General features: G+C 38.8%; 2 protein-coding genes across 2 annotated transcripts; one reads left to right on the forward strand and one right to left on the reverse strand.

The window, feature by feature from the left end:
- Positions 1–291: 291 nt before the first annotated feature.
- On the reverse strand, positions 292–9,284 carry LOC139944315 (E3 ubiquitin-protein ligase ZNF598-like). Its single transcript, XM_071941306.1, has 6 exons — positions 8,953–9,284; positions 7,925–8,167; positions 7,518–7,732; positions 7,009–7,226; positions 6,432–6,483; positions 292–5,571 (listed from the first exon to the last, which is right to left on the reverse strand). The coding sequence occupies exons 1-6, from the start codon at positions 9,121–9,123 to the stop codon at positions 3,738–3,740; spliced, it is 2,733 nt and encodes a 910-aa protein (XP_071797407.1). The 5' UTR covers positions 9,124–9,284; the 3' UTR covers positions 292–3,737.
- Positions 9,285–10,578: 1,294 nt separating this feature from the next.
- LOC139944400 (leucine-rich repeat-containing protein 45-like) lies at positions 10,579–24,564 on the forward strand. The gene is made up of 13 exons (XM_071941412.1): positions 10,579–10,661; positions 11,820–12,178; positions 12,561–12,693; positions 13,364–13,542; positions 14,706–14,834; positions 15,609–15,721; positions 16,568–16,704; positions 17,269–17,404; positions 18,175–18,364; positions 19,203–19,459; positions 20,163–20,336; positions 21,126–21,273; positions 22,193–24,564. Exons 2-13 carry the CDS (start codon positions 11,869–11,871, stop codon positions 22,387–22,389), a joined length of 2,103 nt encoding a protein of 700 aa, XP_071797513.1. The 5' UTR covers positions 10,579–10,661; positions 11,820–11,868; the 3' UTR covers positions 22,390–24,564.
- Positions 24,565–24,618: the final 54 nt, after the last annotated feature.

Consider the following 24,618-nt stretch of genomic DNA (forward strand, 5'->3'; position numbering starts at 1 on the left):
AGTGGATTTGTTCTACACCTATGTTCCGACACCACTAGTGTGTTCATTCCTAACCCTCACCCAAACCATAGCATCATAGGGATTCGGAAGATAGCTTTCAGAGAACAAATGGATGCTGGAATAACATAGAATCGTCACCATTTCTAGACACGACACTAGCCATCGTCAACCCCCCCCCCCAAAAAAAAAAAATAATAATAATAATAATAATAAACAAGTAAATAAATAAAAAATAAAAAAATAAAAAAATAGAAATAATAAATTAAAACATCTCAAAGCAACAAACCATGATCCACTACTACTTCATAAAATAAAGAAGATACACTTCAAGAGAAGATCTTTTGACCGTTATTTATTTTTGCAAATGATTCAAGGATTTTATAAAGCTTTTATTATTTTGTACACATTGATACAGTTCAGTGATAAATAATACAACTATGATATAGCATTAAAGCATGTTGATTATTTATTTCTGTTGCAATAAAATTTCATCTATAATTTTAAAAGAACCCAAACATTCCACACAAGTATTTAAAAGAAAGAGAAAAAAATGTATTCTGAAGTGATTAGGGAATTTAAACCTTGCTGTTCACCTTGTATTTGATGCCGTCTTTTGAGCAATGAATACACTTCACAAAGAAATCATCATTTTTACACCCCCCCCCCCTAACTTTGGCAAGGTACATACCTTTTCAGAATTTGATATTATGCTTTACAGAATCATAAACTTAATCAATGAAGGTTGAAACGAGAAATTCATTACAAATAAAAATCACAAATAAAAGTTAGACGGTTGATGTTTTTAAAGCTTAAAAGCTTTCTTTAAAATGGATGCAGTGAGAACAATAGCTTTAAATGCACTGCCCCCGAGTTCACAAAACTCATCGCAAGTAGTGACGCATCGTAGGGTTTGCGATGTGTAGCAGACCTGTAAGACACGTCGCGGCTGCGACGAGTTCGCAACTTACGATGTGTAACCGGTTGCAACTTGCACTTGCGACACGTCGCAGCGCTTCGTGAAATCGGGAGCAGGACACGTTTGGTTGTCAAACACCAGTATTCTCACTTGGTGTACATGTACATCCCAACATGTGCATAAAATTACAAACCTGTGAAGTTTTGGGCTCAATTGGTCATCAAACTTGCAAGAAATAATGAAAGAAAAAACACCCTTGTGGCATTACTTTGTATGCTTTCAGATGCATAATTACAGGCTTCAGCTGAAGTATTTTATTCTTTGAGTGAAAAATTACCTCTTTCTCAAAAACTATGCTACTTCAGCTCTCCATTGCTCGTTACTACATGTACAAGTACGTTTTTATGCTACAATTGTTTTGAGTTATTACCATTAGTGTCCATAATGGTGAGACTGTTCTAATATGCAATAAGCCTTTTGTGAGTTACAATTTGAATTCCTCAGACTATAGAAACAGTTGTTAAAAGTGTATGTCATATGATTTGGGGCAATCTTTGTACAGCAACCTCCCAATACATGTATGCAAAACCTGTGCCATACACACAGCCATTCAAAATTGTGCATTCACATTATTAACATAACAAGATAAATAACCTACAATAGAAGATATAAATTAACTAATTATTAACTCTAGGACGTATCTAAAAAAAACATATCAGCTTTGCATGACATGATATTGTACAATTAAATTGTTTGTTCATCGTTAATAATATCATAAATGAAAACACTACATCCTGGCGGCTGGCCCAAGTACTTGTACACAGAGATGCTCAATGCCCATACCGGTGAGGCGGTTTCAACTTTTCGCCATGTTCAGTTTCCCGAATGACCAAATAAGGTAGCATTACGTCATGACATCATGCCTGCCCACAGCAAGTGAAAGTAGTCAATTGTAAGTGCCTTAATGAGTCGAGGAAAACTGAACACGGTGGAAGACTGAGACCGCCACACCGGGTCTGTTTGGCAACCACTCCTAAAATTTATGGCAATAAAAACTTACTAGGTTAGAAAGCCTACAGAGGTTTTTGAGAAACATTTCATTTCAAAGTAATATGATTATGGAAAAAGATATCTATTTTTCTCCTGCAAAACTTGACTATTGTTACTGTCAGAGACGTTTCTCAGATTTTGAATTATTCTTTCTCCGTGGACTAATAACCCAAAGTATACTTTGCCTGGCTCTATGAACTTGGGCCAAGGTCACACCATGCTGCAAAAACTGAATCCGCCCTTCTTTCTCTCTTGTAGTTTTCTTCTCTTTTCTGGTTGTTCTTTTTGCATCAAACCATTTCCTTAGTTACAAATTATCTGTCAACCAAGCTACCTTAAAACCAAAATACAAACAAATTGTGGGCATACATTTCTTAAATTATCTAAATTCCAATATATATACATTATTATTTCCAACATTAAAAAAAAATCATAGCGGATTCCAGTGACAACTTTTTAAACTCATTTAAGAAACTTGCTGCTGTAAAGTTTCTGTTAATCTATGCTAAAACTTTGAAGTTGCTAATCTAATTGGATACTGAGCCTAAGGAAGGTGAAGTCCACATGCCAGACGAGAGGCAATGGGGGTTGTGGGCCCCTGTAAGACCCTTGTTTGGGAGGTGGCTCAGTATGGTGTTTAAGGGTATTTGCAGTTGAATCTGATGGGGGTCATTAGAGCTCTGCTCCCCATCAAGTGGCTGGGTCAGCTGGGCCCAGTGTACCATACACTTTGTTGTTAAATGTACACTACATTATGAAGTTTATGTTCTATTAGCACAAGCTGCTGCAAGTAATTATGCACTGGCATTCTTTACACTTTACACAGCAACAAATACTTTTACAGAAGTTGATAACATCCTTTAGACCACATCAAACCATGCAATGTTTATAGGAAACTTGGCTGCAACCATCCACATCCATCACTGTATGCTAGAGGAACATTTTACAAAGCACATGAGTAAACCAAGAAAACTGGTCGCATTTTTAAATTGCAGCATATGACATAGCCCCATGGGTTTATGTCTAGTGTTTAACAATCCACAAACGACAATAACCCTTCTACATTGCTGTGCTCTCAAGCGTTGTGTCTGGCATCCCCCTGTTTAGGCCTAGTCCAGGGATCACCCTTAACACTATGCTGGCATACACTGTCAAGTTAAAATTGCTGTGGGCTAGTAAACATCCCTTCTCAAACTTTTCACATGAGCTACTTAGAGATTTGCAACCTACATGTTTTAAAAGCTTGTATTTCTTACTAATCAAATGTAAATAATCCATTTAAAAAATGTGTTTAAATATTTTAGAGTGTAAAAATTAAATTCATTTGACCGATCTTAAACTGGCTGTAATCGCTACATCAAAAAGATACATATTTAAAATCTGCACTACTAAAAGTTCCTGGGGCAAGTATAACGCACAGTCAGTGTACTAACCGGTGGGTTATTTCACAAAAAGCTTTTAGTGCAAGGGTGAAACCACCTGTGAAATTCTCATACAGGTAAACAAACTGAGTGTATTAATTTTAGTATTATGTAACATTACAGCAGCCGATATCATGAAACGCTCGACTTAGGATGGGTTCAATGCGTCCTAACTGCTATGGTTAAGGAGCTTAACTTGCCCCAAGTCCTAAGATTAATCCTAAGTTAGGAAGAGAATGATGAAATCGATGATAGGCATCTGAAAGTAGTGATACAATGTAATCATAATTGCCAAAGTGATGACTAATGAGGCATTCACTTATTCAGGGATACCAGTGTTTCAGAAATGCTTACTTTATGCGCGGCCATGAGGGTGCCGCTGCATTAACATGTATTGGCTGCCGGGTACCAGCGTTCAATGTTGGGAAATCCTGATGACGAGTGTTGAGATGTTCATCAAGTTGAGAGCGATGAATGACCTGTCCACACTGAGGACAAGAGCATGTCTCATTGGACCCTTGAGATTTCCAAGCACCACTCCCTCTTCCTCTGCCCTTCACACCGGTCTTACCAATCTTGAGAACCCCATCATCTTTCTGACGCTGCTGTTGGATTCTAAAGTCACTTTCAGCAGACATTAACTCCTGTTGCTTGACTACGTCCGGCAGCAAGCTCACAAGCTCGTTGAAGATCTTAGGGAGGTTGTCTCCGAGAAGCTCTCTACATTCCATGAAATAATCCTCAGCTGACATGGAACCATCTCTGAACATACTAGAAATGGATCGAAACATGTTGAACTTGTCCTCCTGGTTGCCAAGAAGGAGCTCTTTGATTCTTGTCGCTAACTGAAGATTACGCTTCTTAAAGTCAGAAGGTGGAACGTAAACATTGAAACCAGGGGGTAACGAGCTACTTGAGAAAGACATACCAGCAGCAAAGCCTGGTGGGGGAGAAACTTGTGACTGGGTGTCTATCACTGGCTGAGACGTTGATCTTGAGGGTGTCATGCTGGGGGATTCCTTTGGGGCAAGACCAGGAGGTAGCCCTGGAGGCGGTCGTTTAGGCATCGTTGATTGAGTCTCTTGAGGTGGTTTATTCTTCTTCTGAGTCTCCACAGCCTGTTGCTGTATTTGACTCGACCCTTCGTTTACAACTTGCCGGATTTCCTTCGCCACTTTCTTGCCCTTCTTTTTCTGTTTGACCGTGTCTTGCTTTGATGCGGCAGGCTGTGGGTTTGCTTTCTCTCTTGGGACAGTCCAAGCAGATCGGCTGTTTGACTTATTTGTTCGATTAGTTTTACTGGGCATTGGTTCAACACCAAGTATTCCTGCGATGGAGCTCAGCGTTGGGAAATCATCCTCTTTATTTTGAAATGTCCTCCGAGCTGGCATCGGTGGCGGATTCTCAAGCTTGGGTTTGGTGTCTGTTTTCTGAAGGGCATTGTAAAAACTAAAGCCCCCAGCTGAGCTGCCCCCAATATTCCCACCTGATGATTTTCCCAGAGAGGGAAAGTCTTCTGTAGGATTAAGAGACGGAGTCGTCCAAGATGGCGTTGCAGATTTGGCATTGATTGCAACTTTGTCTCTATCAGAACCTTTTGCCTCATTCAATGTTTCTGGAAAATCAGAAGCAACCAATTCCACTGGATTATCTACAGGCACATCAGGTTTACTCTGAAGTGAATCATTTTCCAAAACTTGACTATTGTTGTCGTTGCTATTTGTTGGTCCCTTACCCTTCTTTTTCTTCTTCTTTTTACCAGTTTCTTTAACAACGTCTAATTTTTCAGGTAAACCGATACCAGAGTTTTGCCTTGAACTTGGAGTCTCTGAAATATTGTTGTTATTTGACAATGTTTTAGTTGCTCCATTTCTCATCTTTAACTCATCTTCGGATCGGGGAGATATCCTACCGCCATTCTTTCTCATCCTCTTCTGCTCAGACAATGTTTCATGTTTACTGGTATCCATAGCAACTGCCCCCTCAGTCTCATCTCGAGTTTCTGCTTTCCTCATCTTGTCTTCTGCTTCACCCCTGGCGTCATCTGGGTCTGAAGGTTTTTTCAGCTTTGTCTTCTTCGTCTCTCGTTCCTCACGTCCTTGCCTCCTTCCATCAGACCTCTCCGCTGTTTCTTGTCTCTTAGTATCCATTGAGGCTTGGAGGGCAGTAGAAAGATCATCATCTCTGTAAGCAAAAAAAAGGGACACAAATTTTAACAATAATGTGGGTTTTGAGGGACTGCATGGTGAGGTATCAATGTATATAAAGTTTGCAGAAACACCATGTGTATACTTTGTTTTGTAGACTTGTTCTTTGAGAGCTAGTCTGGCTATTTATTCTTCTGCAGCAGAGTAGAATTTGGAATAGGAAATACTACTTACTGTAGTTCTGAAAAGAACTGTCCTGCTTATTAACTACTACCTAGGGAGGTAAAAATATAACAATGATTTAAAATTTACAAACAAATGCTTTCTACAACATAACAACTTGTTTGAAAAAGCATTTGATCCCTTGACTTAGAAATCTGTCTTGTTTTTGTCCATTTACTTAACGGGACACGCTGCCTTGGATCGGTTGAGTAGGTCCATACAAAGAGTCTGAAAACCTTTGGTTATAAAATGCATATAGTTAGAAAGATGTTTTAAGAGTAGAATACAATGATCCACACAATATGCCCCGAGACAACATGGCTTTCCTTATACGTTGTGAAGAAACACAGTCCGCCATTTTGTGGAGTCAAGTGTTTGACTCCATAAAATGGCCAACCGTGGAAAAGCTCGCAATTTTGATGCATATTTGTGTGGATCAATAGGTCTATATTCTATTTTTTTTAGCTTTTAATCTTACTAACCATATCGATTTAATAACAAACAGTTTTAAACTCTTTTCATAGACCAACTCGACCGATCCAAGGCACTGTGTTCCTTTAATTAGTTGATGCTGGGATAATGTGTTGACGTGCCTATATTTCCCCAGCAATACGTGGTTAATTTTTAATTAAAAAACATTTCAAACTTGTTTAATCGCGTTTTTGTTAAACTCACCTATTTCCGTGGAAACGTCTGCCTCTTCCTCTAAAACCAGGTGCACCACCATCTGAAAAAAAAACACAAAAAAAACCTTAAAATTCTGAAGACTGCATGCCATATCTTTAACCAAATTTGATAAAACTGCACAGCGAAACCTTCCAGATCACAGAATTCGACTACGCAAACCTGGGCCCAATTTTAAGGTTAAATTGCTTACCGTGCGCCTAGGAAAGGAGGGAATTCTGTGCTAACATCAAGTGAGTTTCACAGGTTAGCATGGAATCTTTGTTTGTGCAGGTGCGTATTCCAGGCTACCAGGCATTCTTTGCATACACAGCTAGCCCAGAAATCGGCATGTGCCATGAATGGTGATTGTAAGCGCAGAATTCAGCAGTACGCAGAGCCATGAAATTGGGCCCCTCCAGCCGATTTCACGAAAGGTGAGTTAGGACGAGTAACCCGTTCTAACTTAGGATGGGTTCAAAACGTCTTAACCCCTATAGATACGGAACTTCACTCGTCCTAAGTCCTAATATTAGTCTTAAAGTAAAGGCGAGTTTGACCCAAACAGCATTCTGTGTGACATGCTCACCTCGTTGAGTTGGTCTTGGAGGGAAATTGATCTGCATATCAATCTGCCTCATCTGACGTACTTGAGACTTTGACATGAGGTTGCTATGAGCGGTGGATCTGTGGGCTTTGAGATCGATCTCTGAGCGGAATGCATGGGTGAACTGCTCCTGGGAACATCGGTCATCCTCACACAGATAATGTTGCAATCGGAAATGCTCTTTAAGATCATCATAATCACTAGAAAACAAAGAAAAAAACAGTTATTAAAGGATCAAACCATGAACAGTTTTTGATTGAAAAGCGCATGTGAATAGTCTTATAAATTGCTATTTTGTAGTCGTGCTGCAATCCAACACACTCATCCAAAACTCTGACACCGACCCTACTCTAAGAAAGTTTAAGTCTCACTTTAAATTGTTATTTGAAAAATGAAAATGGCTTTGTCCACTTAAAGATGAAATTTGAGGCCTGGAGTTCAGGTCTAATCAAAATATAATAGAAGAGAGGAAAGTAGTTTCTAAGTCTTACTTGTAATACTGATGGCTCACACCGTCTGTCTCACAGAAGTGACAGAAGTAATGTTGCTGACGAAGATGCCTCAAGAGTTCGTCGTTATCAAAATAGCGCTCATCACAAAACTCGCACAGCGGGTGTCCACGATACGATGTGTCCTTCCCGTCGCCTTTACGTCGATGTACTGCGAGGTCTTTACGTGTATAGGTCTTACGCTCAAAGGAAAATACCTGTGCGGAATCAATACAATAATATATTTAACATTTCTAAATACTGATAATGATTTTGTTATTGGTCAGACATGGTCCAGAAAGCCCATGCACATGATGCGTTTGGGATTCGAACCCACAATTCTAGAGCAGTGTCTTACCAACAAGACTACCGAGGTTGCTCGGCAGCTAAAATTAAAAAGTTCTTTGTACCTTGAGATGATCGATGCAAAGATCACAGTAGAACAACTCATGCTCCTTCCTCATATGATCTTGAAGATCCTTGAAGCTTTTCTCAGGACTACTGAAGCGGCAGATGGTACAGTTGTCCCATAACAACTTTCGGAACTCGTTCTGAATCTCAGGCATAGCAAATGCTATACCTGCCTTGCGATTCACTGGATACTTATGGGAGATGATTCCGTGAAAGGGATGCAACTTGAGCGTTGCAATAACCTAGGGAATCAATATCAAATGGACAGTCAAACTTTCACATGTGTCTTTTAATGTTGTCTTTATAATTTTTCCTATAAATCAGCAATACGTCATGTATGTTGACAAAAGCAATCTATAGAGTGACCCTACCTTACCCCAATGTTTTTGTATGACAATAAAAAAAATCTTAGCAGCCTCGCAGGATATTATATTAAAATTACAAAATACAATACAGATGAACGGACAGTTGAAAATGTATAGCAAGACTAAAATATAATGTAAACAATAACAGCTGTAAAATCTTTAACTTAGCACAACATGCTGTAGATAAATGTTGTCTTTGAGTTTGAATGATAAATTCATATAAATTACTATTTTCATAGCATAGTTTTACACTTTTATTGCACAGCACATCATCCCAGTTTAAAAGCTTTTACCAGCTGTAAAAAGGGATTACTTCATCAAGTATCAAGTATCGAGTATTTAGTTTTATAGTGAATATATGATAACTGTGTGTGATAACTCCTTGGAATATCACCACAAAAACGATAGATACCTAGATACACCTTGAACTGAAACAACAAGTACAAATTAATTTTGTTTCACAATCGTTTTTAATTGCAATGATGGATTACTACAGGTATAAATTTCTTTTTTAACGATCCAAAAAATATTGTTAAAACTTCAGAACATCACTACAAAAATACAATACAACAAGTACAAGTATGAATTTTCTTAACAAGTTCTGAAAGAACAAAACCTTCAATTCATTCACATACATATTCACAGCAATATTATTTTCTTACCTTGGGCATATCAGCTCTGCACACAGCACAATATTTCTGTTCACACAGAACCCTCATTCTGGTGGAACATTTCAGGCAGATGTGGTGATTGCATTGCCCAACCGCATAGAATTTAATGCCACTGCAACACAGAACACATGTGGAAGAAATACTGTCCGTAGTTTTCGACATTTTGGATCCTGTTAAGTTGGTCTCGACAATTGAACAATTCCTTGTTATTATTGTAATTTACCAAAATTTTTTGGAGGTTTTAGAATTAGATGTTGATGACTGATACCGTTACTACATGGAAAATAAGTGGTAGCTATTTCGTCAACGAGGAGAAATTTCATTTGCCGGGGTTAACCTAGACTTGCTTCCAAGTCTGTGATCGTGGCTTTTAGTCTACCCGAAATAGCGCCCTCCGTCATTAGCCTACGATCCGTATCCTTGGGAGAGTTTTGCGTGGCTGATGCTAATAAATAGCCGCAATTTCTGACTTGAAACTAAGTCTATAGTTAATAATCATGATAAATAGCGCCACCAAGATAAAACAAAATTACAGACTTGGTAATTTTCAACCAACACCACTAATCAATACCACGTGGTCCTTTCTCTGTGACCAAACCCACTCCACCCCAACCCAACCAACCTCACCCTACCACCCCTACCCAACTAACCCCACCAAACCCCTACCAACCCTACCCTACCAACCTTACCCAACAACCCAAGAAACCAACCGAAGCCACCCATATCCCATCCAACCAACCCCACCAAACCAACATCACCAAATCTCCTCCTCCACCCAACCCAACCCCACCTAAACCAACCCCACCCAACCAACTCCACAGTCAACCAACCCTATCCTATCCGCCTACCAACTCCACCCAACTTTCCCCACCCAATCAACCCCGACAAACCACACCCAACCCCACCACCAACCCACACCCTTCCAACCCCCACCCAATCAACCCAACCAAACAAACCCACCCAACCAAACCCACCCAGCGAAACCCAACCAACCCAACAAACCCACCCACCCAACCAAACCCACCCAACCATCCACACCCATCTAACCTATTCCACCCAACCCCCACCCAGCCGTCCCCACCCAACCCCATGCTACCAACCCCACCCTAACCAACCAAACCCACCCAAACATACCCCACCCATCTAACCAACACCACCAAACCCATTCCACCCAGCCCCACCCAACCGTCCCCACCCAACCATCCCCACCCAACCAACCCCATCCTACTAACCCCACCCAACCCACCCTATTATACACCCTACCCAGTCTGGCCCATAACCCAACCCCACCCAACCAACCGAACCCAACCCTTTCAACCCCACACCCAACCCAAACCAACCCCACCCAACCGCACGTGCTCGTCTCTACTCTCATTCTCAACAGTCCATCGTCATCCTGCCGAGAAAATAAACGGTGGCCTATCGGGGACACCGTATCAACAAAGTATGGTGGTCTGTAACCCAGCCGTCAAAGGAAATAAGCAATACTTAAGTGAAGATTGAGACAGCAAGTACCGATGGATCACTGACTAACTTGACACTACTGCCAACCTCGTATTCAAAAAATCTTACCCACATTATTATCACAGTCGTTGCATATTATGTTAAATCTGGGTGAGAGGACAAAACCCAAACAAACAATAGTTGAATGTCAGATGTTGCGGTGAAACAAACGAGTATTTCTCTTTGAATGTAAAGTGGTAAGTGTTTTACTGTTTTGAGATAAGGAAATATTGTACCTTAATTAGATGTAGCCGGTTAAATTGTTTGCAGTTGACTGCAAGCAAATAGTAAGTAAGCTTTTGGAAGTTTTAGTAAAAAAAGAAACAACCAACTTCTTCTACTTCTACTTCTAGTTCTAGTCCTACTTCTAGTTCTACTTCCAACCATCACCACAGTATGATTGGTCGGACTCTCGTATTTACTATTGGCGATGTCATGTGTTAGATAGAAGGAGAAATGTGTCAAAGTTGCAGACCCTGTATTGTACGTTGTTTCATTGGGATAACTTTCCGTGGCGCCACCACTTTTTCACTCACTTTATTTTTTTTTTATAAAAAGGGATATCTCATTGACTTTAATTAACTTCTGGTCACCAAGCGCTGCACTGCAGGTACCTGCCGAGCCGAGTTGGACTAAACCATTTTGTTGTTAAAGGGGTGTTACAAGGCAGTGCAGCTGAGTGTGCGCGCTATTTGAGTGAAGCGCACACGCATTGCCTTGTACACCCCTTTTACAGAATGGTTTAGTCCAACTCGGCTGGTACCTGCAGTAAAAATGGAGCAAATCTGTTGACTAGCTGTCGAAATTGTACGTGTTGGACCCGATTGCTGTTTGCCGTTCCAGTTTGGGTTGTAACCCTCCGGCTTCGCCGTCGGCAGGTGGGTTACATTATCGCAACTAGTCAAAATATCAAATAGAGGATTTCAGTGTCCCCCAGTAACTGGGTCTAAGTAAAATGATAAACTTGAAATGGGTAAGATGGGCTGGGCAAATCTTACTTCAACAAAATAAAAAGACGGTTCACAGTATAAAATAAATTTAGAGATAAAAAAAAGAAGAAAAAAAAGTGTTTTAACAGATTTCCTTTAATTTCAGGTGCCAGAAAAAAGAATGGAAATTTATATTCAATATAAATGTGAAACATACAAATAGAGTATAAAAAACTGCTATAATTCATGTCGTAAATGTTAAATTCTTCAAGCCCCCCCCCCCCAAAAAAAATGACAAGTATTATGTGAAATTGCTGTTGTAACAATTGTAATGTAAGGGAATTTTTGATTTTTTTTGCAAATAACTTTCACCCAATCAGCAGTAATAAAACCTATTCTATAAGTTTGTGTTTTAATTGTTTTCAGGTTTTCTAGACTTCTTGAAGCCTAACCAGTGAACTCCCACAACTATGCCATGGAAGACTTCCGGAGCAACTACCTTCGTCTCTGCAAAGAAAATAACCTAAACCCCCAAGAAAGTGTTCTGAATCAACTGAAGCAAGTCAGACATAGTGGTACACACAGTAAGACACCCAGGGGGAACGCATTGGCTTCGTCTATACTAGGTTCATCCACTAAGATTGACACAGGGGTTGTAGGGGTGACGTTGGACCTATCAACGACATCACTGACTGCACAGACTTGCGCCATTCTTGGTGAAGCCTTGGCTAAGGATTGTTTGTTTGTTGAGCTGAAGTTGTCGGATTGTATGATAGGTGATGATGGTGAGTAATCAAAATTTGAATGTTTTATAATATATTTATTTCATCATACTGACAGCGGAAAAAATACCAGTTGCAAGATTGTGTCATTAAAAAAGTATTTATTTTAATTTAAGGTCTGTCAGTCTAGTTTTATCTTTAAGCATTTCTTAACAGACTTGGCCTTTTGAATATGCATGCCTCCATATTTGTGTCTGGATTGTAGGATGGAAGGAAAGCATCTGGGCAAAGCAAGGGTTTGAAGAAGAAATAGTAAACTGACTTCAAAAGTTCATCTGATTGGTTAATTTCTGAAAAACACCCATAAAATAACAGTTATTTGTTATGGCAAACTGAACCAGCAATGATTTGTGAACATCATTTTGTTGTCCCTCGTTTGTTCCAGGGTTTAAGCTTTTAGCGCCTGGACTGTGCACAAATGTCGCCCTCAGGAGTTTGGATCTTAAAGGAAACAACTTAAGGGGGGCATCAGCAGAAGCCCTCGGGAAAGTCTTCCGTCAAAATCATTCCCTTAGAAGGTAAATTGGTTTCATTTCCTTTAAATTCTTTTATGTCTTTTTTTGTGTCACGGATAATTTACTTCTTTTAGGGACAGAAGCAGGGACGTGATTTTTCCAGTTTTAACAAAAATTCAAAGTTTTGATCAATATGCTCTCATCATCTTTAGAAGAAAAAAGCTTGAATTGGTCCAGTAAATTCCTGAACAGACAAGGTTGGCGCTATTGTGTTTTTCAATTGAATATCGATATAAGTCACTGTCAACAGAAATAAATGATATGCAAATATTGACTTTGTTTCTATTGAGCAATTAAATATGCTTTTAAATACTGCAAAGAGACAAGATAAATCTTCTCTTCTAACAGAAGACTTTAAATGCATGTTGTCAGGATTCACTCAGGAGTTTGTTTTACTCATTTTGATTCCTAGTCTTGTACAAATACTTCTGGTCCAGCAAACTTTTTGAGCTACAAGACCTGGAGTTTTGTGGATTTTTTTCACAAATTCTTCCTGATTATAACACAGGTTAATATATGTGACAAGTGAAAAATACTTGGTATTGTTTTCTCTGCTTTTGAAAAGTTTTGTGATTTTAACAAAGAGATAGACCAATGGGAACGAAACACATCACATATACATCATAATGCTGTTTCCTGACTTGATTTTTTATCCTGTTACATATAATTTTAGGGTTTGTTTAGAGTGGAACTCGCTGGGCCTAGATAGTGATCGCTTTACACTACTCGCTGAGGGTATATCAGCCAATAACAGTCTGGAGAGGTTAGATCTACGTAATAATCAGATCAGCCATGATGGTGCATCGGAGCTCATGAAATCACTGCAGAGGAACTGTGCTCTACAGTCTGTAGGTAAGATAAGATGGGTCTTTATGTCAAATGTTATTCAGTAGAGGTTCAGCCATGATGGTGCATCGGAGCTCATGAAATCACTGCAGAGGAACTGTGCTCTACAGTCTGTAGGTAAGATAAGATGGGTCTTTATGTCAAATGTTATTCAGTAGAGGTTCAGCCATGCTGGTGCATCGTAACTCATGAAATCACTGCAGAGGAACTGTGCTCTACAGTCTGTAGGTAAGATAAGAAGGGTCTTTAGGTCAAAACGTTGTTAAGTAGAGGTTCAGCCATGATGGTGCATCGGAACTCATGAAATCACTGCAGAGGAACTGTGCTCTACAGTCTGTAGGTAAGATAAGAAGGGTCTTTAGGTCAAAACGTTGTTAATTAGAGATTCAGGCCTGTATGCTGCATTATTGAAAGGGAAAGGGCACCAAGGCAATTTCTCCTTAGTAAAGGGCACCCTATAAACAATCTCAAATTTCTACTGGAGCACTTTTAGGGCACCAAGGTAATTACATGGGGGGGGGCTTGGAGGCAATTGCCTTTAGTTGCCTCTGTTCAGGCCTTAGATTTATTCACACACTTTTCCTTTATTAAAGTGACTAGTAGTTATTAAGGTGTTTCTGATCAGCAGAGTGTGGGTTCGGGTCCTGGGCACAATGCCCATTTTCACAGAGCTGCTTAAGCACATAACGTAGCTAAGCACATCACAATATGCTTAGCAGAATAAGGTTCAAATACAACTTTTGTGACTGATATTAACAAAATTGTTTTAAAGCAACATTTTCTGCTTCAGAAGCGCCGGGAAATTGAGCCCTGGTCTTGACACTTGTGTATGTACAAAAGCACGTCACTTAGTTATTATTGCCATGCCTTTGGATGGGACATAATGGCGTAGGTCCTGTGTGTTTTATACTACACGTAAATGCACCCAGAACACTAAGAAGGGGGTTTAAGTTTGCTGTGGTATTTCTGGGAGTGGCTGATGAATGCACTGCAACACCTTGGTAAAAAGTGCTACATAAATGGGTCTCATAACTCAACAAGATTAAAGAAAACTGTCTTAAAACTGTTCTGTTTGTTTAAGCGCCTTAAGTACCTTATTGGTAGACATGTGTGCTGCAACAATGTATATTGGTGTACAACTGACAATTTTTGTTTGATTGAATATGCAGATTTACGTTGGAACAACATCGGCATTGTTGGAGGGCGTTCAGCGTTAGCAATGCTACAGTACAACAAGACACTGACAGATCTAGAACTCTCAGGAAATAATATTACTCAAGACATCGTCAAAGCAATTGGTGAGAATGTTTATGTAAAGCAAGAAAAGTTTGCAGATTCTTTCTGGTTTCACTGGGGCCCATTTTCATGGCTCTGCTTACCGCTGAATTCTGCACCTGTGATCACCATTCTCTGCTTACTGTGGAAGTGCCAAATTTCTGCGCTAGCTGTGAAAGCGAAGAATGCCTAGTAACATGGAGTACGTACGCGCACAAGAACAAATTCCCTGCTTACCTTCTTGTACTGTTTAATTTTTATTGTATCTTTTAACAAACTGAAACCCATGGGAGACCAGTGGTTATTATGAATGGGCCACCCAGTTAAAATAATAAATAAACAAATAAATAATCATTTCTGTCACTTTTAGATATTGCTATGCAACATAGTCTCGAAATGTTGATTCGTTGACAACCAGGACCCAATTTCATGGCTCTGCTTACCGCAAGCACAGAATCAGCGCTTATGGAAGCAGGGAATTATGTGCTTACTGCAAGCATATTTCACAGGTTAACGGCGAATTTTGGCGTCTGCGCGTGCGTACTCAACGTTACTAGGTATTCTATGCTTACAAGGCTAGCAAAGAAATTTGGCGCTTGCACGTAAGCGGGGAATCGTGATTGTAAGCGCGGAATTCGGCGGTAAGCAGAGCCATGAAATTGGGCCCCGTTCTTTTCAGAACCAACCCAACTCAAAAGAGATTCACATGCGAACCAACCTCTCTTAGTTATACTCACACCAAAGTTGCATTATACTTCAAATATAAATAAATAAATAAACATTTCTTTCCCATTCAGATATTGCTATGGAGCATAATCTCGACAGAGCCAATTTGTCTAATGAGCATCAGACGAGACAGAGCATCATGACGCGGGAAATCAAACAACTCAGAACAGAAAAGAAACAACAGGTATGTGAACATTCAGACAGAGCTGATATTCTTCCTTCTGACTTCCGACTTGTATACCTCTGTAAAAATCAGAAAAGTGTGATTTAACAGCTGAAAAGTCTTCTAAAGCATACACAAGTCAGCCCTTGAACTTTGATAAAAGTTCCTACTTTTTCAAAGGGTGATGCAGACACAGTTTATATTATTTTGGAGTTGAACAAAAAAAACTGACTATCTTTGTTCAGTTCTTTCTAGTTTTGAAACAAAATGATATGAACCTAAGCTCAAAATTAGAAACGTGTCATTATGATTGATGCATGTCTGTCTCTGTAGATGGAATCTTAAATTCTCAGCTAGTTACTGCACGCTTCCATTCTCTCAATGGATATGATACAGATGGAGGGTGCGCGCATGCAGTAATAATAATGGCTTCTGATACAGCGTGCATATCCCTCACTCAGTGACGCTCAAGCCACTTTAACATACAGTATTTTCCTGTAAGGTATGTTGGAAAATGTTTAATTTATGAGACCTACTCCTTTTACATAGCAGCATTTAATGGTTTACATGGTGCAGTAATTGGGTGTTAGTTCAGAATTCCATGTAAAACCACAGACCTGCTTCAATCATGACGACACAGGTATCTTTCTTGCATCTTATCTTTCTTTCAGGCAGTATTTATTATAAGATGGTGTCCATCTAAAAAGTAAAAACACAAAATTGGGTAGACATGTTTCTCATGACAATTAGTGGTACTTTTAATTAAGTTTATACATGGAAAATTAATAATTAGTCTTTCAAAATGTTTACTTTAGCTGTTGACTGCTTTTCAAATAATATGATTTTTCTTGTTCTGGTTCCCATCAGTCGTCAGATCTGCTGCACCGAATCGATCAACAAAATGATTTTCACGATAAAACCCAGAGGGACACAATCCACAAGATCTACCAGCTGCAAGAAGCACTCGCAGAGAGAAAATCAGCATTTAACGCCCTCAATGCCAAGTAAGAATTGTTACTTTTCAGAGGAAAAAAACATCTGCTATATTAAAAGCTTTGTAAGCAATCTCTATTTGCATTAAGTTGGGGATTCCACATTTTAAGAAAGCTGTTACAATGACTCAAGATGCGTAATGGCTAGCTGGTGCTGAATGAGTAACAGCACCTGACTCAAGCTCTGATGTTTCTGATCAACAGAGTGTGGGTTCGATTACGGTCCCTCACTTAATCAATGTTTAGATTAAGATAAACAGTAAACATGCAGGTACAACCATGTTTAAATCTCTTTTGTGTGAGTGATGGCTCATAGAAGAGCTCGTTTGGTCTCGACGTTTCTAACAGTATACTCTGCTCATCTTGAGCTCGTCTTCAGAATTTAAAATCTTGATTTTCTTTGACTCACCTGCCCAATCTTCTTGATTTCGTTGGTTTTCACCAGGTAGGGTTTTCCTCACATCTTATCAACATCTTGTCCCGTTGGGCTTCTTTAGGCCTAATAGCTACAAGTTAAGTACTTTGGAGTAATATAAATAGACTAATGATTAATTTTCCTGAGAACTTTTCTCGCAGGTTATCAAAGACTGAAGCCGAGTTGTTATTGGTCAATCAGAGGTCACGTGACTTGAGTGAGTTATTAGAGATATCGAGGAAGGAGAACGAAGCGCTCGTCGTGATGCATCATAAGGAGTTACAAACTCAACTTGGGGTAAGTAATAATAGTAATAATAAATAACATTACCAAGTTCTTATATAGCGCATTACATTGGGCCTTTACTGTTCCTTTAAATTTTCTCTGCTTCCTGGGGAATATACAACCCTTGGCTGCTGTGGTGCTCCGAAGGCTCTTTCAAGCACAATATCAACCTCTACCCTCGTAGGTACCCATTTACCATACCCTGGGTGAAGAGAAGCAATTATAGTAAAGTATCTTTCTCAAGGACACAAGTGTCACAACCAGGACTCAAACCCACACCCCAATGACTTAACCACAAGGGCTTGAATTCAATGCACCTAGAAACCACTTGGACATTAGACATGACACTCTAATTGAACCAAAGGGCTTTAATATGAACAGTTGAATAGTTATTATGTTGTGTGCCTGGAAGAAGGGCATAAGTTTCTTATCCTTCTTCCAGACACACAAAGCACCTTTATCCAAGATACAGAAAGTTGTCAACTTGAACCGAAGACCATTACCATGACACATCGGTGTATTGTTCAAAAACCCAAATGATTGTTTTCACATATCTTGTTTATCAATTTCTCTCAGAGCAGACTGCATAAACATTTTTCAGGATGTTTATTTTAATTTTATTTATAAACACTCCCTATTAGAAATACAGCAACAAACATTTCTTTTTGTTTTTATTCTATTTAACTTCATCATCCTCATAATATACATGTAGTAACATATGATTCTGTTTTATAGTCTGATATATTTTCTGTTACAATCTTTATTGTCACGATTACCTGTAGGAGAAAGCTGCAACAGAGAGCAAACTGTTACAAGAAACCTCATCTTTGAAGGATCGAAGCCTACATCTTGAGACAAAATCAGACGAACTTGACAGACGCTGTCAGAATCAACAAGATCAGATATATGAATTGAAGGAGGAGTTAGCATCTAGCCATGCCCAGACCAAACTACAAGCAACACAAGCAGAAGGTATGATTTACTCTCTGAAAATGATTTAAAAAATGGGTTTGAAAATGGCTTGTTTCTCGCTGCATGAAGATCTAGTTATTCTGTTGGTAATTAAGAAGGATACTGTAGCATTGACTGGGGGTTGCAATAAACACAGTTTAATGACACAAGAAGATACAATTAACTGGCTTTTCTGTCCTTGATCCAGACCTTTATTTATACTCAACAAGTCATACTACCGGTAAATACACGAGAGAGAATACCTAAGCTAGAAGACGCCCTCTCTGGCGAGCAGGTTTACCGATCGGCCTGCAGGGGCCGCCAGCAGAGCTTCGACAGAGAGTGGTGCTGGCGCCCCCTATCGATCGGCACAGCTGCTACAATACCAACAATTGGTTTTGTTTTTATTGTTTGTAGTAACAAGTTATGGCTTCAATGCTTGCACGAATTTGAGTCTCAGTTACTTTTGATCATAGTTCAACATTCTTGATGGAAAAGATACAATTTGGAAAATAAGTCTAGCATCCCAGAAGTGTTTTAAGAACACAATATGAATGTTTTCCATCCTATTGTGATATAATAAAATATAATTGGCTGTTACAAACAGCTTACTAAACAAAAGAACCCATCGTATAAATGCAAAAAATAGTTGATGGCCTGAAATTTCGACCTTTGCAGAGTCTTTCTCGAAGGCTACATAACAACACAAGGAACATGAACAAATACTGGTTTAACAAAAGCAGTCAAGTGAAAAGCAACTGGAATGAAATGAAAAAAAGACAGAGGCAAAAAGCCCACAGAAATAGCATGGGATAAACAATGAAACCATCTCATTTGAAAACGTCTCTATTTGCTTCAGAGCGACTCCAGAATGAGAGACAGAGATTGCGAGACCAGCAGCGTGATGTAGAGCAGCGCCACATCTCAGAGATTCATCATCTCCGTGAGTCATCTGAGGAGAGTGAGAGAGCTTACAAAGATCGCATCAGTAAACTAGAGGAACACAGGAGACACATTGAGGAAGAGATGAGCAAACTTAAGAACCAACATCTTACGGAGAGACTTGGGTTAGAAGAACAGATTCTCAACACTAGACAGAGAGTCAAAGAGGAAGAGGTACATGTATGATGTATAATCCTAAGAACAAAGCAACAAAGAATCTTGCTCAAGGACACGCGTGGGACTCAAAGCCACACTCTGCTGATCAGAAATACTAGAGCTTGAGTCCGGTGCTCTCAACCGCTCTGTGGCAACACACCAATCAGCTGTCACATTTAAACTCCCTTTTCAAACTGTAAAAACTAGCAGCGACAGTTGTAACTGCTGTTTGGCACAATGTCGAACTATCACTTGTCTTTTAAAAACTTTTCCTTAAGAACTTCAAATTGACTTGAGACTTGCCCTTAAAGACATGGGATACGTTTGGTAATTGTCAAAGACTTGTGTTCTGATGTATCCCAACATATGCAAAAAATAACAAACCTGTGAAATATTGGACTCAATAAGTCACTGAAGTTGCGAAAGAATAATTAAAGAAAGTACACCTTTGTCGCATAAATTTGTGTGCTTTTAGATGCCTAGTTACCTCTTTCTCAAAAGCTACGTTACTTCAGAGGGAGCCGTTTCTCACAATGTTTTATACTATCAACAGCTTGCTTTTGCCCATTACCAAGTCAGTTTTTATGCTAACAACTATTTTGAGTAGTTTACAATAGTGTTCAGTGCATTTAAGGAATATTGAGTTGACCTCAGACTTGACCACTGACTCTTGATAGGATTTGGCTCAAAAACTCACCATGATTGTTTTTTATTGTTGCAGCATCAGCGCATGAAACATCTTGAAGATAAAATCCGGCTCTTAAACAATGCTAAGGATGATCTTCAGCAGCATCACTCCCAACAGATGCAGACTATAGCTGAGTTACAATCCAAGAATAGTAATTATACACTGGAGGTGGAATCGCTTAAACGCACGTTAGAGGAACTCAATCAGGTAAAATTAAAGCAAAATCAAAACTAATGTTTGGCTGCTACAATTTAATTTGTTATATTTAGAGATTGAGGCTGGTCTAAATAGCATACCTCTCAATTGCTCAGACTTATTGGAATTGTCCAGATTTTTGAGATAACGGTCAGACCCTCCTGTTTAGCCCAGTCAGTCCAACATTGTGCACTGTGGCCCAATCTAGTTGTTTTCTTTTGTACCTCTTTGAAATTTTCTTCTACTGGTTCTAATAAGCCCTACTATAACAGACGTGTACTTCATCTTCATTGTATTTCTGTAACTATTAATATTGACCAGCTCGTAGCATCCATTTTAAGTGCTACAACTGTCTATAAAATGTCTGTATTTTTTATATATTTTTTCATGTGATTTTTCACCATTTTTGCTATACTTCCATGTTCTATACAGTTTTGTTTGTTAGTTGTATTCTAATGTTTGATCAAGGGTCCCCATTTAGTGTGTCTGTTCCGGGTTTCCCTTTTTGCACCCTGATGTTTGTTTACAGTTTTTGTGATGTATTTTGTAACTTTTAATTGTTTTTTTTATGATGAATCCAATCGTATGTGGTTGCAAATAAAATGATCCTTACCTTACCATAAAGGTAATAATATTAACTTATAGTACCGGCCATAGTTATAGTCGTTAACTCCCCCACCCGTTCTTTCCCACCATTGTTAATCAAACCCATTGTTTGAGATATAATAGTCAGAATACTCATTTGAAATTTGAAAACAGTAGCACTTTGTCAGATTCCTAAATATTTGTCCTCCATTACAGGAAGTAGCAGGCAAGAACAATGAGCTCCAAGCAGAGGTAAACAGAGTCAAGTTAAACCACAGTAAACAACTAAGTAAAATGGAAGTCCAAGTACAAGACATGGAGTCATTAAGAGAACGATGTTCAGCATTGGAGTTACAGCTTACAGGTAGGCTGCTCCCCTCATTTTCCGATTTTCATGCTAAGCTACTGTATGTAATTTTGTGTATGATAGGGATGATATCATTTTTGGACCATTTGTGTTCTGTCTTTTATGTATGGTTGTCATTTGTCCGATCGGCTGTAGGCTGGGAAACAAAAAGTGATGGTTCACCCTGAACCTAGATGTTGTTTAAAGTTCACTTTTGTATATCTTGTTTTTGCTCCAAATATACATGTACAAACTATTTGATTATACAACATTACGTTTTATTCTGTGATTTATGGCAGCATTGAAATAATCATACCAAATTTAAAGAACAGGCTTTGATACCAAAAGTTTTGGGTTGACTTTTTTAAGGTTTCATAGTTGTAGTAAAAGTAATTTGGATTTTCCAAAGTGTGGCCTTGTTGTGATTAACTACCATGACCATCTTGCTCGCTCCTTGTTTGTATTTTCTAAGTTTCAAGTTGAATTCTTTTCAATTTGTTGTGTAGTGCTAAAGCCATTAGGCTCTTGTGTTTGTTGTACTTGTGTAATTTTTACATTTTAATATTTTAGTGCAATTTTTATCGTTTAACTTTGTACATTGAAGCTATTTTGGCATTTGGGCTTCCTGTTTCAATTTAATATTGTTTAAATAATATACCGGAAATATAACTGCAACTTCAATCATCTTATATTAATTTTGATTTTACCCATACACTCCGATGTGTGTTAGCGAAGACTACTCAGTACTTTCCTGAGTTCTGTAAGAAATAAATAAAAGGCATGATACATAGGTGGGATTCTAACCCACGTCTTTTGCAATTCTAGAGCAGTGTCTTACCAACTAGACCACTGAGGATGCCCGGTGGCTAGAGGCAGTTTGACTCCTATATTTTCAATCATCTTGACACTATGGAATGAATATTTTGTGAATCCTCAGATCAAACAAGGAGACATCGTGCAGAGCTAATGGATCGTGATAATGAGCTAGTCAATACAAGAGACAGAATGAGATCACAGGAGATAGAGTATAGCAGGATGCAAGAAGAAGAAGCGCAAAGAGCTGGAATGCTACAAGCAGCAATCTCAGGCTATCTCGTCTCCTCTAGATCTCCCGCCGCTACTCCAAGGAAATAATGAGAATCCATTAAGACAGGTACATACTTCCTGCGAATGTGAAGCGAATTATCACATCATATGGCTGTTTTGTGACGGCAATATTTATATTAATTTGGATTTGCAGGAAGTATGTTTATTGGTATTTTGTGATGAACAAAGTAAGATTATGCTGGACTTGAACCTGCAACCTCCAGATTAACAAGCTGGTGCTTTACCAAGTAAGCTATCTAGCCAGAATGTTGGCACCTTCCTATTTTATCAGTCTCCCTATTTTGTCAATTTCTTTTCTTCTTTGTTCAACCTAAACATATTTGTAAATTTACTCTGTCAGTTTAGCTTGTGGCTTATTACTATTTATTTATTTCCTCTCAGTACTGTGCCAGGTTAACAGCAAATAAAGATCTATCTAAAGTTTGTCATTCAACTAAGACTATTGTAGACTTGTTGGTGTTTTTTTTATATTCCATGTTTAACGTCTGAGTCATGAGCACCACTTCCAAATTTTGTATTTGATACATTTCCAAATAATAGTTTGGCCCAGTGTTATTTTTTAGGGCTGTTTTCCAAGCTCATGTGGATTGCATATTATGTTAACAGAGTTTAGATGGGAAAATTGTAAATATTCATCTTAAAGGCAACGGCACCTTTGTACTTTTTTTTTTTTACTTTTTGGTTATCTTAATGCTGATTGTAGTTGTGTACAATTAACCTGTGTAGGTAGTTACGTTTTGAGATACTGCGAAGCGAATGTGACCACGCAGGAAGAATATTCCCTATAGGAAAACACAATCTGAGAAGCATTACCGCGTCTTATATTCAATTTTGGGGGATAAAATTGATACATTTTGCCATGACGGTAGTACTTCAAAGTCAAATGTCTCCCAGAATGCATTATACTATCCAAACCTGATGTACTTTGCCATTCATTTTTAGAGTCGTTACCAAACGTATACAGACTCTTTAAAGCATACTTTAAATATGCCACCAGTGTGTCTGACCATAGAGCAAGGAACAGAAGGAGTTACAACTAGTCGTCTTCAAAGGTTCCATGTGTGTTACCGTGGGCGTATAAGGACCAGCGCTAATCGGCAAAAACATCTGCGGGCGCATTTTCTAAAGAGCGAAGTATAAAGAACCAGCTACCCAGTTACGCCACAGTAAAATACAGAGATTGCATTGCGTTCAAGCGTCCTTCTCAACCAACAACATACAGCAAGGATAAACTTGTTTTGAGTTGTAACTCCTTCTGTTCCTTGCTCTATGGTCTGACCAAGTTCCACCTATCAGGGTTTTTTTTAGCATGAAACCAGACTTTCTGCTTCTCCTCCTCCATACACTCTTGATCTGCCGAGACAATAATAATAATAAGACATTTGTAAAGCGCCTAATGTGAAAAGCTTCTGAGCACAAAAAGAAAACAAAAAAGTATACAGTTAGAGAAAGATACAAATTTACAAATAAGCAAATTGCAAAAAAGCAGCTTTAAACAAATGAGTTTTCAACAGAGACTTAAAACAGTGTAATGAACTAGCCTGGCAAATATGCACAGGAAGACTATTCCAAAGAAACGGTGCGGCGTGATCCAACAGCTTTATTCCACGTTCTGCATCTCTTTGTAACTCCCTGCCTGGTACTTGTTTCCCTCCATCCTATACAATCTAGTCTGTTTTAAGAGGAGTATCAATTCCTACCGTAAGCTCCCCCAAAGTCTTTCCACTTTAAATGATTGTTCTTCTTATAGCCCCATACCAAGAGTAGCTGTTAGCCTTGTTTGGGGTAAACTTGTTAAATACTTGGTGCTGGTTCTTAGTCTTGAGGTATTCAGAATGAAATACTGACATATTATTAAATGAATTACTGTTAGTTGCCACTTCCTTGCTGCAGTTTAACTTCTCTATAAGGATTGGGACGCCATGTTCCTTTTAATTGTACAGATTTTATTGTAAATACCCGAGGTTTGTAATATTTACTGCATGTGTGCTTAAGTTATACTGTTTCATTGCTTTTTTAATTTGAAAATAAAATCAGTGTGCTTCAAATATAAGTTTAGTTTGTAATCACAACTAGAGGATTTTCCCCTTGAATTGTAAGGTCTGTTTTGCATAAGGAAAAGATGGGACTTTTCCCCTCTCATGTAGATAGTGTGAATTTCGGTTCAGGTTAAAAAAAAAAGTAAATTAATTTATAATTTAATTACTTTCAAACGGTTTCTATCTTTTTAAGGTGGCATGTTAATGTCTTTCCTGT

This window comes from Asterias amurensis, chromosome 11 (genome assembly GCF_032118995.1).
Source record: "Asterias amurensis chromosome 11, ASM3211899v1".
In the NCBI taxonomy this organism is placed as follows: Eukaryota; Metazoa; Echinodermata; class Asteroidea; order Forcipulatida; family Asteriidae; genus Asterias; species Asterias amurensis.

What these genes read in the sequence shown, in the direction of transcription:
- LOC139944315 (XM_071941306.1), bottom strand. Translation starts at nt 9,123, where the DNA reads ATGTCGAAAACTACGGACAGTATTTCTTCCACATGTGTTCTGTGTTGC. An exon ending in GCAGAGCTGATATGCCCAAG is followed by an intron (nt 8,168 to 8,952) that starts GTAAGAAAATAA and finishes TTGATTCCCTAG; the next exon opens with GTTATTGCAACGCTCAAGTT. An exon ending in GTGAGCCATCAGTATTACAA is followed by an intron (nt 7,227 to 7,517) that starts GTAAGACTTAGA and finishes TTTGTTTTCTAG; the next exon opens with TGATTATGATGATCTTAAAG.
- LOC139944400 (XM_071941412.1), top strand. Translation starts at nt 11,869, where the DNA reads ATGGAAGACTTCCGGAGCAACTACCTTCGTCTCTGCAAAGAAAATAAC. An exon ending in CAAAATCATTCCCTTAGAAG is followed by an intron (nt 12,694 to 13,363) that starts GTAAATTGGTTT and finishes ATATAATTTTAG; the next exon opens with GGTTTGTTTAGAGTGGAACT. An exon ending in AGAGAGTCAAAGAGGAAGAG is followed by an intron (nt 19,460 to 20,162) that starts GTACATGTATGA and finishes TTATTGTTGCAG; the next exon opens with CATCAGCGCATGAAACATCT.